Source organism: Agrilus planipennis, unplaced genomic scaffold (genome assembly GCF_000699045.2).
Source record: "Agrilus planipennis isolate EAB-ADULT unplaced genomic scaffold, Apla_2.0 scaffold18, whole genome shotgun sequence".
Taxonomy (NCBI): domain Eukaryota; kingdom Metazoa; phylum Arthropoda; class Insecta; order Coleoptera; family Buprestidae; genus Agrilus; species Agrilus planipennis.
In genome coordinates, this window is record NW_020438920.1 from 2,314,689 (window position 1) to 2,329,557 (window position 14,869).

General features: G+C 35.3%; 1 protein-coding gene across 1 annotated transcript in view; it reads left to right on the top strand.

Moving 5' to 3' along the window:
• The window catches only part of LOC108744136, a 36,112-nt gene extending 28,015 nt beyond the window's left edge, over positions 1-8,097 (top strand). The window contains exons 8-12 of the mRNA XM_025973779.1: positions 727-945; positions 3,203-3,396; positions 4,251-4,346; positions 6,368-6,599; positions 7,811-8,097. Coding sequence (XP_025829564.1) covers positions 727-945; positions 3,203-3,396; positions 4,251-4,346; positions 6,368-6,599; positions 7,811-8,082 — 1,013 coding nt within the window. The 3' untranslated portion in view covers positions 8,083-8,097. The remainder of the gene's footprint in view (positions 1-726; positions 946-3,202; positions 3,397-4,250; positions 4,347-6,367; positions 6,600-7,810) is intronic.
• The last annotated feature ends 6,772 nt before the right edge of the window (positions 8,098-14,869 follow it).

Below are 14,869 nucleotides of genomic sequence, written 5' to 3' on the forward strand. Positions count from 1 at the left end.
TATTTTTATTACATTATATTATTTCATATAATTTTTTTTGAAGTCATTCAAGATAAACACCGTCAATCAACTGAATGACTAGTAATTGTCAGTTAACCGAATAATAATTGATATTGCTTAACGTACGTACAGTCAAAACTAATGGATTTATTTGACAGCATATTCTGACTATTACATTGGGCCGCACTAAGAATGGGTTTTGTAAAAATCGCATTCGATTGGGTTGAAAAAAAATTGAAATTATGAAAATTATAAGAATGATGTATGGTCTCTCATTTTTCATAGTTTTTGAGTTATAAGCGGTATTAAATGATTATCACATAAACTATGAGAGAAACCACAACCGGTAGTCGTTATCTCAAATGTTTATCTTTAAACAACCTAATTTTTCTTAAATTCATGCGAATGATGAACTTTCTTTAAAGTCCGAAGCTGGCAACATACTCAAATTCTGCTTGTTTGCATCTCTTTCTGTTACACATTAACTGGTGCAATATTATTCCTTTTTCTTTATTATTGTCCTCTACCATTCCTACCTGACATCCCTTTTCTATGTTTACGATGCTCCCTACAACTTCCCTCGTGTGTAAAAATAGCCGTTCTGTCAGCAACTAGTCTAGTCTAATTAGTAAGTTGAAAGAAGATAGTAAATGTGACATTTTTATTGCGAATTGTGCCAATTTTGAGCGTCCCAACTATATGTTATATAGACCTTTTTGATTGCAGGATTCAACTGGTTGTGTATTGTGATGAGCATATCTGCATCTACGTGGAAACTTTCAGAAAGTGTTCCAAGTCGGTCTGAAGAAGGAATAAGCGAAATTTTTAATTGGACCCAGTTAGAATTCGACTATCCTTCCGAAGATGCAAGGCAACGGGATATCGACAATGGAATTTTCGTACCGGGACGTGCCGCGCTTATTGACGTAGATGTCTATTATGGAGGCAAGTTAATAAGCACACTAATTTTCTAAAACGGAGATTTTTAACTCTACCCATTAATTATGAGCTAATAAAAATCTTTAAGTCTTTATTCACGCACTTTTATGACTATTTTTACTACTTTTACCTTCTAATGGCGCAATTTCTGTACACCGATCCTTCTTAAAGAGGCGACTGAAGCAATAAAATTTTGAAGAGATTTATTCGCTTTTTCCACTTTAATTAGTAAGAATATTAAAAAGCAGTGATCTTTATTGTGCCTATCTTTGCAGCTTTGAAAACAACATTGTAAAAGCTTTTAAACTGCTTTAAGCTTTGTAGGTATACAGGTACAAGCGGTTGACAGAATACGTGTTTTATTGAACAGTGCCATGGTAAGCAATTCCAGCTAGGCGAAGGCATGGGCTTTTATTGCTTCAGCCGCCAGTTTAAGATAGACTGTAGACAGGCTATGGTTAACACCAGTGTTCGGAACCGTACGATAATTATCGTACACATACGATAATTTCATGTCTACGTACGATGTACGATATCATATTATTATCGTACGCAGATTGTACGATAATTTTCATGCATTCAAAATTTATTTTATTCTTACCCTCTCAGACAATATCACGAAGACATTTTTTTATTCGCGAATATTTTTTTTTTCTTTTTTCTCACAGCGCTATAAACATTTTTGTTATACGCAGTGTTAAATTTAGAAGAACGTGCCTGCAAAAGAACGTTATCATGCTAGTATGTAGGTTTTTCCTCGGCAGGTAACATCCCTTCGTGTTGGTCACCAGATGGGTCGATGGTCTTCCCATCCACAATTTTGTGATTGTAGTCATGTAGCCACTAACCATAGCCTAAGGTCAAAAACACCCCACTAACGTACCTCCACCCCCTATATCTTGTTATATTTAAGTATTTTTCTATTATTGATTTTTAATTTAAAGGGTGGGGGTAGTTCAGATCTGTCTTTTTACAAGATTAATACGAGTAATTTACTAATTATAGTGATTATTTTGAAAAGTACGATAATTTTGCTCCATGTACGATAATTCTACGCTACATGTACGATAGCTTCCTCGCTTCAGGTTGTGAACACTGGTTAACACTTCCTATTACGATTGATTTGCTATACAATGATGATGATTGAATAGACCGAAGACATGAATGATTAGTTAGATAGACATATATTTAAAGCAGAAACAGGAATAAAAGCAGGCAGAGGAAGATATAGATAAGATTACTGTTCTAAAATATTAAGGACGCACGACATTGTAGTTTTCAGGAAGTTCGAAGCTCAGAAAGGAAGCAATTGAGGTGCCATGATGTTATATGTTATTCAGGCGAATCACTGACATATAGCTTGTACTTACAAACTTTTTACTGGTATTGTTCAAAAACTCTCGTAGTGAGTGATGGAGACATAGGCTTCGAAATACGAATTTAATAAAGGGAAATGATCTGTTTTAATAGGATTATCAAGGATATTATAATTAATTGATGACTAGCGATCTCCTTCAGCTTTTAACATCGTACGTATAAATTATAATGAAAGGCTTATAACTGCTTTTGCGTGCGATCGGAGTTTGACCAATTAATTAATTATTAATAAATTATTATTTAATGAATACCTGGAAGCAAACAGTACAGTTATTTTATTGCTTATTCGTTTCAAAAATGAAACTTGAAAATGTTTTTATCAAAAATACTACGAAGAAAAATAGAACAGAATATCTTTTGTAAAAAAATGTGAAAAAGTGCCTGAAGAACGTAAAAGTTGTTTCTTTTTAATATTATAACCAACCAAGTTGTAACCAAAACTCTAAATGATCAACTTTCGTTTGAACTCAAAAACAAAAGACGATAGCAGGTTTGTGAAATACCAATAAATTTGTTTCAGGAAAAGAGATAGTTACCGAGTTGTTTTATACAAACATCGAAGTATGCACATCACCCTGTACATTTTAATGTTTGGTTAATAGAATTTTCTTTAATTCATTTAAATAATTTTTTTTGCACAATTTGCCATTCAAAAATAAAGACGAAAATAACATAATCATAATAATTTGTCTTACGTTTACAAATAATTTGTGTACTTCCTTCATTGTCAATATTTTCCCAATGTCTTCGTCTCTTTTTCTGTAAGATGAATTTGTAATTGTCATGATATTGTTAAATAAACCTAGTCTGCATGTATTATACCTACAAGATAGTGTAATAAATTGTAATTTTCCGAAAATATTAATTTTCACATATTGAATTACAGCTCGAGAGGAACTAAACAAGGTATTTGTGACCGTACCTCGTACCCGGGATGGAATTCCCATAACTCTCGGTACGGTTACTGCAAACAACAGCGCGGATGGAAATCCTATTATTAAACCTTATCCTTCTTGGGGATGGCACAGAAATGCTAGTAGTTGCCAACGTGACAGACTCATATGGGTCGTTAGAATTAAGGTAAGATTACTTAAACACTTGAACGAAGTAAAACATGTACCAACTTATAATAAAATATATTTTTGTTTGTACAAATTTTACCTACAATACATATTCTCTGTTTATTATCTTGCCCCTCCCTTCTGTTGACTCATTGGCTGGCGACGAACGTATTAGATCTTGTTAAGAATTATGTCTTTGTTTGAAATTTAATTTTTGAATCATAACCTAACCAAGAAGGATAATATATGTACGTAAAATACAATAATTCGCTCTTTTCCATCATCATCATCGTCAGCCCTAAGACTGGTTGGACACGTACTTCCACTCATTCCCATCCTGAGTTAAACTTCGCATTTCCCTAAAACTGGAACAACCTACATCCTTAACTGCTTTATATCCCTACTACTTCTTCCGTCCTGACTTATCTGATTTCCTGGATATCTAAAATCAGCCACTTCTTCTAATTTTTCGTCTCCTATCTTTAAATTCGCTCTTTCCCCACTTGTTCTTCCCTTGCATACCAGTATTTTAGTTTTACTTTCATTTATTTTCATACAGTACTGATCTGTCACTACCGCTTCCATTTTATTTACCCTTTTTGCTTAACCAAAATAATAAAAGGTCACATGCACCTCTGGCTTTAAGCTAAATGAGACGTAGGACTAATATATAAAGAAAAACCTCAATAGGCTGCTTATTTTCTATTGTATTTAAATAAATTGTCAGTTTTCCTGTCTGGTTAACAAATTCGCACTTGTTAATGATCGGCGGCAGTATTGATTTCTGAATTAAGTATTTCACATCGGAGATACGAAGCAGTACGATACATGAGGTAGATGTAATAAAAAATTACTATTTTTTTATTGTTTTAGATTGACGAATGCGGCAGGCTATGGGTACTTGATTCAGGAGGTAGAAACAACGGCCAGATTTGCCCTCCACAAATATTGGCATTTGATTTGAAAACAGTAAGTATAATTTGTGCGTTCACTTTACAACGAAATATCGTATTTCAAGTTATGGGCAATACGTCGCCATCTGTTGGTATTTACTGCTAACTGTACGAATTCATCTACTTATCAAGCTTAATCTATGACACGTTTATTCAGGGTGCTCTGAAATAAGTGACAAGCTTTCAGAAGATGATAGGGCCTTCGTACGGTATCCCTTCATCCTTTAACTACTCACCATGCGATTCCCTTTTATATTTAGTTTGCCTTCAACCTCTAAATGTAGAAAGATAAGCTATAAACGCTTAGGTCTCAAGAGGGGAAATAAAGCCAAAAGCGAGTTACATACTCTACCTAGAAAAGAGTGCAGAAAAAAAAATAATTAAGAAAGAAATTTATAGAAACGCATCGCTCACCTGTGCCTAAAGTGCAAAATTTGTCGCGATCATATCCTGTCAAGGCTTCATTCCAAAGAAAACATGTATAAGACATTTCTTATAGGAAATTTCTTCCTAAATATTATTGGCAATATATATCTAAGAAGTTATTTTCAGAAAATCTGTTTTTGACGTCTTTTGTGTAATATAATAATTTGGGTTTAAATATTTTAAAGTATATACAGGGTTTATCCGGAAAGTAATAGGGCAGAGTCGAATAAAAAAAAATTATTGAGCCAATCGTTACGCTTCTTTAAAAACTTTTAAAATAGGCTCCTTCTGCGTCGATGCAGCGCTGCCAGCGCGATTTCCAAGCATTGAAGGCGTCACGGAAGGCATTCTCCGGAATAGCCTTAAGAGCCGCGTGCATGCTGCTTGAATCCCCTCTGTCGTCTCAAAATGCTTGCCTTTCATCGGCCTTTTCAGGCGAGCAAACAAAAAAAAGTCCGGTGGGGCCACATCTGGGCTGTAGGGCGGCTGCGGAAGAGTTGGGATGCCGGCCTTGGTCAGGTAGCTGTCCACGAGAAAGGCGGTGTGAGCCGGGGCGTTGTCGTAGTGCAACTTCCAGTCGGCTGCGATGCCTTTCATGTCAAAAAAGACAATGAGCATCGTTTTCACTTTGGATTTGCTCATTCTTCCCTTTTTTAATGCGAGGAGACGCCGGCGTGTGCCACTCGGAAGATTGCCTCTTTGTCTCAGGATCATACTCAAAGATCCATGACTCGTCACCTGTGATTACGTTATTCAAAAATTGGGGGTCACTTTCACACATGCTTAAATTTTCTTGGCACACTTCCACGCGCCGCAATTTCTGGTCGACAGTGAGCACTTTTGGGACCATCTTCGCGCACACTTTTCGCATGTTCAAATGCTCTGTCACAATGTCATGAACCACAGATTTTGCTAAATTTGATATCTGGGCAATTAAACAAATACTTAGTCGACGGTCTGAGTTCAAAACTTCGCGCACACGAGTCACATTGTCGGTGTTTGTCGAAGTCCAAGGTCTTCCAGCACGGTCTTCATCGGCGACCTCTTCCCGGCCCTCTGAAAAGGCCTGGTGCCACCGAAACACACCAGTTCTTGCTAAAGCAACATCTGGGTAAGCCTGCTTGATCATATCAAACGTCTCTGTCGCAGATTTACCGAGTTTCACACAGAATTTAATCGCGTACCTCTGCTCTAACGAACGCTGCATTTTCGGCTTGCACCACTCACAGAAACACGTCGCGCGAAAAAGCCTGTTCTGACTCTCCAGGTGCTCGGAGACAACTCACCAGCCGCTCGTTCGTTGGCTAGGAATGCTCTCTATCGAATCCAGTCGATTCGCGCACGCTCCGAATTACAGTCGCTGCGGAAGGAAATCAGTCCTATTACTTTCCGGACAAACCCTGTACCTTCATATTATAGAGAATGTGAACGTTTGAAGAAATAATAATGTACTTTTTAACGAAAAAGAAAAAACAATATGACCCTGTTCCATTTTTTTTAATAACGTTTCAACACGTGATTGTGTTTATATTATAAATATACGTGCATGGGTTTTTATATTATTGAAAAAGGAGCGGTGGTTGTACATTTTAATACTGTATTTATTTTTAGGATACATTGCTATATAGATACGAAATACCTTCTAGTCAATACGAGTACAGATCACTTTTCGTAACTCCGATTGTAGATGTGCGAGATGAAGAATGCAACGACACCATGGTGTATGTCGCAGATGCTCTAGCATTTTCCATCATTGTCTACAACCCAACGTTGGGAGTCTCATGGAGAGCAACTGACGAAACAATGTACGCTGATCCTAACTTTGGAACTTATGATATTCATGGTAAGAAGTTTACACACCACATTTTCAGTAGTCAAGAACAAACTTAAAACAATTTTGAAAATTACATTTAATAGAGAGGTTGATAAAACACATTTACAAAAGAAACATCTAGGTAAGCGTGAATTGAGTATGCATGTACTCTGGTCTCACATTATTAAAGTAGCCACTCACTTTGAAACTTTTTTTATTGAAGGCCACTCGACTCTCCTAATTTTTCATCTCCCATCTTTATATTCGCACTTTCTCTACTGTTTCTTCCCTTGCATATCAGTATTTTTGTTTCATTTTTATTTATTTACGTACAATACTGTTTTGTAGGTACCGCTTCCATTTTATTTAAAGCTATCTCTAACTCCTCCTTGCTAGATCCTTATACTGCTATATCATCTGCAAATTTAAGCATACTAATCTTTTGCCCCTCTTTATCTATCCCTACAATTGTACTGTCTTTGATGATATTGATCGCGTCTTCGATGTATAGATTAAAAAGTAGTGATGACAGTGTGCATCATTGTCTGACTCCCTTCCTAATATATACTTCTCCACGTTGCAACCACATCTCTATAACTGCTTGTTGCTTTTTATACAATCTAAGTATCACTCTTCTATCTTTGTAACTCATTCCTACATTTTAAGTATATTTAACATCTTGTCCCAATTAACAGTGTCAAAAGCTTTTTCTAAATCTACAAATCCTATTCAATACAATTCCTTTCTCTGTCGTTTTCTCGTTTACTATCCGTAAAGCTGGAATGACCTCCCGCGTTCCTCTATTTCTTCTAAACCCAAATTGATCTTCCCCTAATAGTTCTTCCGCTCGTTTTTCCATCCTCCTTTATACAATTCTAGTTAAGATTTTTGATGCATGGGAAGTTAAAGTAATTGTTCTAAATGTCTTGCATGGTATCTGCACCTCTCTTTTTAGATATGGTTATTGCCACCTTCCGTTTATAATAATCCTTTGTAATTTTCGTCATCTCGTAAATGTGACTAACCAGCTTAAACATGCGATCTCTAACCTCTTGTCCTATATGTTTTAAAATTTCTGCCTGTATCCCATCAAACCCAAACGATAAAAGATAACTAGTTTTTATCTTTGAATTTACGTGACTATTCTTTTAGACTTTATTAACCTTCTTACCTTGTTTACTATGAATAAAAAATACACTCTTATATAAAATGGGAACAGTAATTTATAAACATTTTTTCAGGAATTAGCTTCGACTTATTGGATGGAATATTGGGCATGGATCTTTCACCTTACAAACCCGGAAGTGACAGAATACTTTTCTATCACGCCATGTCCAGTATCACTGAGAACTTTGTTTACACGTCAGATCTCAGAAATCGTACCAGGTTTGAGAGTAATCCCCAATCATCCCCAGAAATATTCCATGTAAGTTTTTCGATATACAATGTTCAACTACGTTGGGTTCATGGTTCTTTATTTCGAATTTGGAATCATGTGTATTCATATCCATGAATTTAGCGTCATGGGAAATCTGAACTCTTTCCTCGATCAGGCTCCAAATCCTGTAGCTTTTCGAAGTCTCTGAATATCCTACCAATATACCTTCCTTTGTAGGGGATCTGAACTTGTTCTTTTCGACAGTCGAGTCGAGATAATGCACCTTGCAACCAAATATCCCCAAGTGAAACACATTCGGCGGGTTACTATACCATGCTTCGTAGGGTGTTTTATCATTTAGGCTGATAGTCGGACTGCGATTGCGCAAATAGTGCGCGGTGTTGACCGCTTCGGCACAGGAGCTCGGTTGTAAATTAGCTTGTATGAGTAGACATCACGACATATCTAGCAAAGTTCGGTTTCTGCACTCGGAAGTTCCATTTTGTTGTGGGTGGTAGTGTACTGATAGTCTTCTTGTTATTTCTGATGACTTTAACAGTTTATTGAATTTTCTGTCCACATATTCGGTACCATTGTCGCTTTGAATTTTGCCTTAAATTCGATAAATTTATTAATGACTTCGTCTTTAGACTTAATAAAACAAACTTGACTCAAACGCGTAGCTTCGTCAGTGAATGTAACGAAGAATCATGCCTTTCCCATGTATTCCGTCTGCATATTACCGCATACGTCAGTGTGAATGACTTCTAGGACTTCAGGTGCTTTCCCATGATGTTTTGAAAAAGGGGGTCGCAATAGTTTTCCTTTGAAGTTCTCGCACTTTAAGTCGACGTCTTTTTCTTCGATATTTATTCCAGTGAGTAGACCGTTTCTTGAGGTTTTCTNTAAATTATTATTATTGTAGCTAATAATAGGAGCAAAGCAAGTAGTAGTCCTCATTTTATTATTTAACTAACAACGGGTCCGTAGATATTGTTGTACCATACCATACCATACCATCGATTCCTTGCCTACATGAATTTTGATATGATTCAATCATAAATTTGTTGTGAAACTGCCATAATACTTTATCGTTTGGCGAAGCTTCGGTTTAGGTATTTTCACTCCTTGCTGGCGATAATCCAACCATTTCAAGTTCAATATAGCTGTAGTATGACGAACACGTCTATCGCGAAGAAATAGCTTGTTGACCATAACCGAATACAGGCATAAACTTGGTTTTTCCCAATGAATGATGAAAAATGTGCAAATTTAAATAATAATAATAGGCACTATGGTGATAGATTTAGCATTATTTAAAGCTTTTCCATTGAAATTAAGTGACTAAAAATTTATAATTAGGAGAACAGAGGATTCTATGGAAGTTTATAAAAAATAGGCGACATAAGTTGGTAGGACACCTTCTCAGACATGAAGGTTTAGCCAGAGACATATTAGTGGTAGAAACAGAAGTTAAGAGGGGTAGAGGTAGACCTAGGTTAGATTACTGTTCGGAAATAGTTAAGGATGTGGGTTATTATAGTTTTGGAGAAATGCGAAGATTAGTTTAGGATAGCAGAGTGCAGATGCGTGTCCAACCAGTCTTAGGACTGATGACCTTATGATGATGATGATGAGGGAAAACATAACATTAGCAGAAATGACTATCTGCATTAACGCATACAAAACAGAATTTATTATGTTAATGGAAAGGTCTTCAACAAATTAATTTGAATCATTTTCCAAACATGGTCGATCAAAATTGTCATAACTTGTGGAAAAATACTTCGCAAAAAAAGGCTACTGAAGATTAACCGACTAGATTTCATGATTTTGAAAAAAATTAAAGATGTATGACCTTCTTTACCTTTCAAACTATATTTACGAAAAAGTGTCAGACATGTTTTATATGGAAAGAAGGGCAGTTGAAGATGAAATTGTAATTTTACAAACTCATATAATTGTAAATGTCAAAAGCAAAGAAAATTTTTGGAAATATTCCAATATCACCAAATGTAAAGAATTTTATTCTTGTTATGGATCTCCATACGTACGAGAATGAGCTGTTTCATATTTAAAATTAACGAGGATGAGACTACCTACTGATTTATATATTGAAAATTCATTATCATTATCTTCACATAGACATGCATAAAATTACGATTCCTTTGTTACGAACAGTCACAGGATTCTCGCTAATGAGAGGATAGTAAAGAGAAGTATAACTCTGTATTATTTTGTAGTTATTCCCCAATTAATCTTTAGTTGGATGCGTGGGTCTTTTAGAAACACGATTTGCAAACAACAGTATAGCTTTAGGTTTGCAATTTTGAGCAATCATATAAAAGTTTAGCAGTTTTAAGTTGTACGTCTGTGTTACATAGTAGATCAAGACAAATTGTTTAGAAGAAAAGCTGATCCTATGTATACAGAAGTTGACCTCCCTTCAAATACAATACAAGCATATTCTGTAACCCAAAAAGGAATAGAAATGCTTAAAATCGAATAGAAGTGGTAGGGCAGAATCGAAATTGTACCGAATCGGTATTCCGTAACTCCTCCGATCGAAATATTACATTCCGACTGCATGGAGGCTGTCGAAGTCGTTGTCGATTTTAGAAATCTCAATTCGTAAAGTATTCGGAAGTTAAGAAAACTAGATACTACATTAAATAAAATGTAGATCCTTTGAAAAATAGCCAGGGCTAATCCGAACACATCGGCATTTGCATGCGAATTTTATGTTTGTGATGGTCGTATGTAATTTGAAAGCAAATTCGTCGAATTTCGATTAATATTAACAGCTTTACTATTACTGTGATCTAACAAATCAAAATTAATGTAATTTATATTTCTTTTTATCAACAGGTCATTAACAATCCCTCACTAGGTTATCAAGAACTGTGGTTCATTTCTGACAGATTTCAAAATATGCTTACAAATACATTGTCGCCGAACGAAACCAATTTCAGAATATACCGAGCACGTGTTGACGACGTATTAGAAGGAACTGAATGTAAAGCATCACAAGCATCTAGACCAGCGTTTCTGAACCTTTTGGTATTTACGACCCAATTAGCAATTACAATTTTCATCGTCCCTTTTCTCATAAAATAAATTTGGACGAGGTCGTGCTGTAATTGTAATGTTTGTGATTGATATTTTATTTCAGAAAATTAAATAAATTTTTGTTAATTAATTTGTTTTTCATTTCTCTCGATATGCTAGCGCACCTCATTTTATCATCACGCCCTTCTAATGGGGGGCGCCCTATAGGCAGAGCCCATCTATTTTTACGTCTACTGATGTTTCTGGTAGTGCTTCCCGCTAAAAATCCTTATTATTGCTGTTATAATCGAATCGCTTTCAATAAAAAGAAGTCACTTCTATGCTCGCGAACGATTAATTCAGAAATTCGAAAAAGATTGTTAAAGGTGTATGTTTGGAGCGCAGCGCTGTACGAGTGCGAAACATAGACGGTGGGCGCGGCGGAAAAGAAAGGGTTAGAAGTGTTCGAAATGTGGTGTATGTCTCAGTTATGAAGGTCTAGTCAGAGACATATTAGAGGCAGAAGCAGGAGTTGAGAGGAGAAGAGCTAAATCTAGATTAGTTTACTGTTTGCAAATAGTTAAGGATGTGGGATGTTCTAGAATACAGGCATAAACTTGGTTTTTCTCAATTAATGAGATGAAAAATGTGCAAATTTAAATAACAATAATAATAGGCACTATAGTGATGGATTTTAAAGATTTTCCATTGAAATTAAGTGACTAAAAATTTAGTAGGACACCTTCTCAGACATGAAGGTCTAGTCAGAGACATTAGAGGCAGAAACAGGAGTTAGGAGGAGTAGAGGGTAGGTTAGATTACTGTTCAGAAATAGTTAAGGATGTGGGTTGTTCTAGTTTTAGGGAAATGCGAAGATTAGCTCAGGATAGAGAAGAGTGGAGGTGTGTGTCCAATCACTCTTAGGACTGACGACCTTATGATGATATGATGATGTTAAGCCTCGTGTAAATTATTGGACCTAAATATTTTACAATCCCTACCCTATAAACATTGATAAATTTTAAGATAAGTTGTATATACAAAACTTAATGCAAACTAAATGATCCACAAAAACTAACCACAAAGTAATTTACTACTTCCGTTTCTGCCTTGCCAATTAGGAATTCTTACATTTACAAAGTGTGTATTTCGCAACATAGAATTTTAGGAAAGTATGGGTTGGAATTTTGGGAAATTCTCTTATAGGCCGTCTTTTTATTAACGGAAATCTACATTCTAACAAATACATTAACCTTTTGAGAGAGAATATAAGAAGTTATATTTCCCAATCGCATTATTAACGGAAAGGATTCGAAAAAACAGCTTACATGACCAAAAAGGGTCTTTATTATTGGTTCTTTGTATCATAAAAATTTACATTAAATGAAAAATTTCTAAAATTTACTAAAAATTTGATACGCGGAAAAGACAGATTTTGTGAGGTGCAAAAGGTAATTTCAGTATTTTCTCTTTTTGTTTTGTAAAAAGCGGTATAGGTACAATACCTACCTATAGTTGCTGAAAGAAATAAACGCTTATTTATAATGGTGCTATGCTTACTGGTTATGATTTTAGTTATGGCAGATTGAATTTTATAGTTTACAATTTTAGATATTATAATACAATGAAATTCAAAAAAAAATTATTAAAGATACGTTTGGAGCACGGTTTTAGACGGGTGGACGGTGGGTTTATCGGAAAAGTTTAGGAACATTCGAAATATGGTGTTACAGACGAATGATAGAGAAGGTTAGAAATAAGGACATATTAGGAACAGTAGGATAACAGAGGGCGATAATGGAAATCAATAAGAAATAGGCGAGATAAGTTGGTAGGACACCTTTCCTAGCATGAAGGGCTAGTTGTAGACATATTAGAAGCAAAAACAGGACTTAAGTGGAGTAAAGGTAGACCTAGATTAGATTACTGTTCACAAATAGTAAAGGATGTGGGAAATTGTTAAAATTTACATTATAAAATGTTTAAACAAAGCTTGTAATTAAATTATTTTGTATGAATTAATTCAGGCATATCACTTGATCTATATTGATATATGTAACCTTATAGGATATTATAAAGATGAACTTTTAGATAAGAGTGCCTGACAGAGTTTGTTTTTAAGAAAGGTATCAGTTTGATTGTGAGTTTAACATTACAACATATTTTTATATAGTTTTGAATTATTACTTGAAATAAGAGGACGTAGAATAAACTCCCGGAAAACTCTCAAAGTGCTTCATTTCACTCATTAACCTAACAGAAATACTTAAACCTTTGTGAATAGGTAGTTTATTTAGAGTTTTTCCAGTAATTTGTAACTTCACTTCCTTTACTATTAATCCCTATTTTCTTCTGAATTAAAGTGTTGGTTTGAGTGACATGTGAATTCCTTGCCACGCGTTACTAACACGATAGATAATATGATTACAAGTAGACGATAAATTGCATTTTTATAGGATTGTAGGTATGCACGTGCTATATTTGTATTATGTACGTCAATAAAATTATGTACTGAGCTACTGAGGTAATTTTGTGTTTCTTGTTTTGCGTATTACATATAAAACAAATTATGAGTATTGTCAGCAAAGGGCAAAGTAGTATTACGTAAATTAAAGTTAGTATCAGCAATTTCTTATGTTGAAGTGTACGATGTGTTGCATACCTATTTAGAAACAATTCCTATAAATTTACTTTTTCAAACAATTTTTAACACAAATAACGTGATTAAATAAATTGTTGTTGCCGTGTCTTCTTCCGGACTTTTTGGCCGTGGTCCATGGAATCTTACTTTTCCAAACGTTTCGCCGTTCTGAACTGATGTTACGAATCAGCACCTGCTTGAAGATGCCGTCAGCAAAGAACGGCGAAACATTTGGAAAAGTAAGATTTAAGAACTTTACCATGGCCAAAAAGCCCGGAAAAAAACACAGCATCGATATACGGCGGCCGTGAAAGCCTAAGAACTGCAGTAAATAAATTGTTCACAAAAGTGAATTTCGACCACTCGAAGCAATGGTGCTAACAGTTTCGAGCTCACAATGACTGATAGGGGGGGGGGACTAGTACCTTTAATGTTATTATCTACTAAGTCCTCTACAACACAATGGAGATATGTATCTCAATTTATTTTTAGTATGTTTACAACAGGAGATAGTGTGTGTGTACATTGATTGATCTGTTCTACAAAACGTTCAGAAAACATCATCTTTAGATACCATGTTGACCTTAAGTCACAACTGCAAAGTTCGAACAGTATCCCAAATATTTAATTAGTGATTATCATTATTTATTATCTTGACATGTCTCTCTTTCAAAAGGAGCAAACGGTTCAATTAAAATATTATCCCAGTAGGTATTTCACTTGGAAATTTGCTAAAACTTCAGACTATTATGATATTTAAATGCGGCGTCAAGATAAATAAAAGTACTGCTGGACCAACGAGACGTGACCCAACAGATGCGCATCGAACGATGGCTATTCTGTGTCAGTGTTCAGAACCGTACGATAATTATCGTACACATACGATAATTTCATGTCTACGTACGATGTACGATATCATATTATTATCGTACGCAGATTGTACGATAATTTTCATGCATTCAAAATTTATTTTATTCTTACCCTCTCAGGCAATATCACGAAGACATTTTTTTATTCACGAATATTTTTTTTTTCTTTTTTCTCACAGCGCTATAAACATTTTTGTTATACGCAGTGTTAAATTTAGAAGAACGTGCCTGCAACAAAAGAACGTTATCATGCTAGTATGTAGGTTTTTCCTCGGCAGGTAACATCCCTTCGTGTTGGTCACCAGATGGGTCGATGGTCTTCCCATCCACAATTTTGTGATTGTAGTCATGTAGTCACTAACCA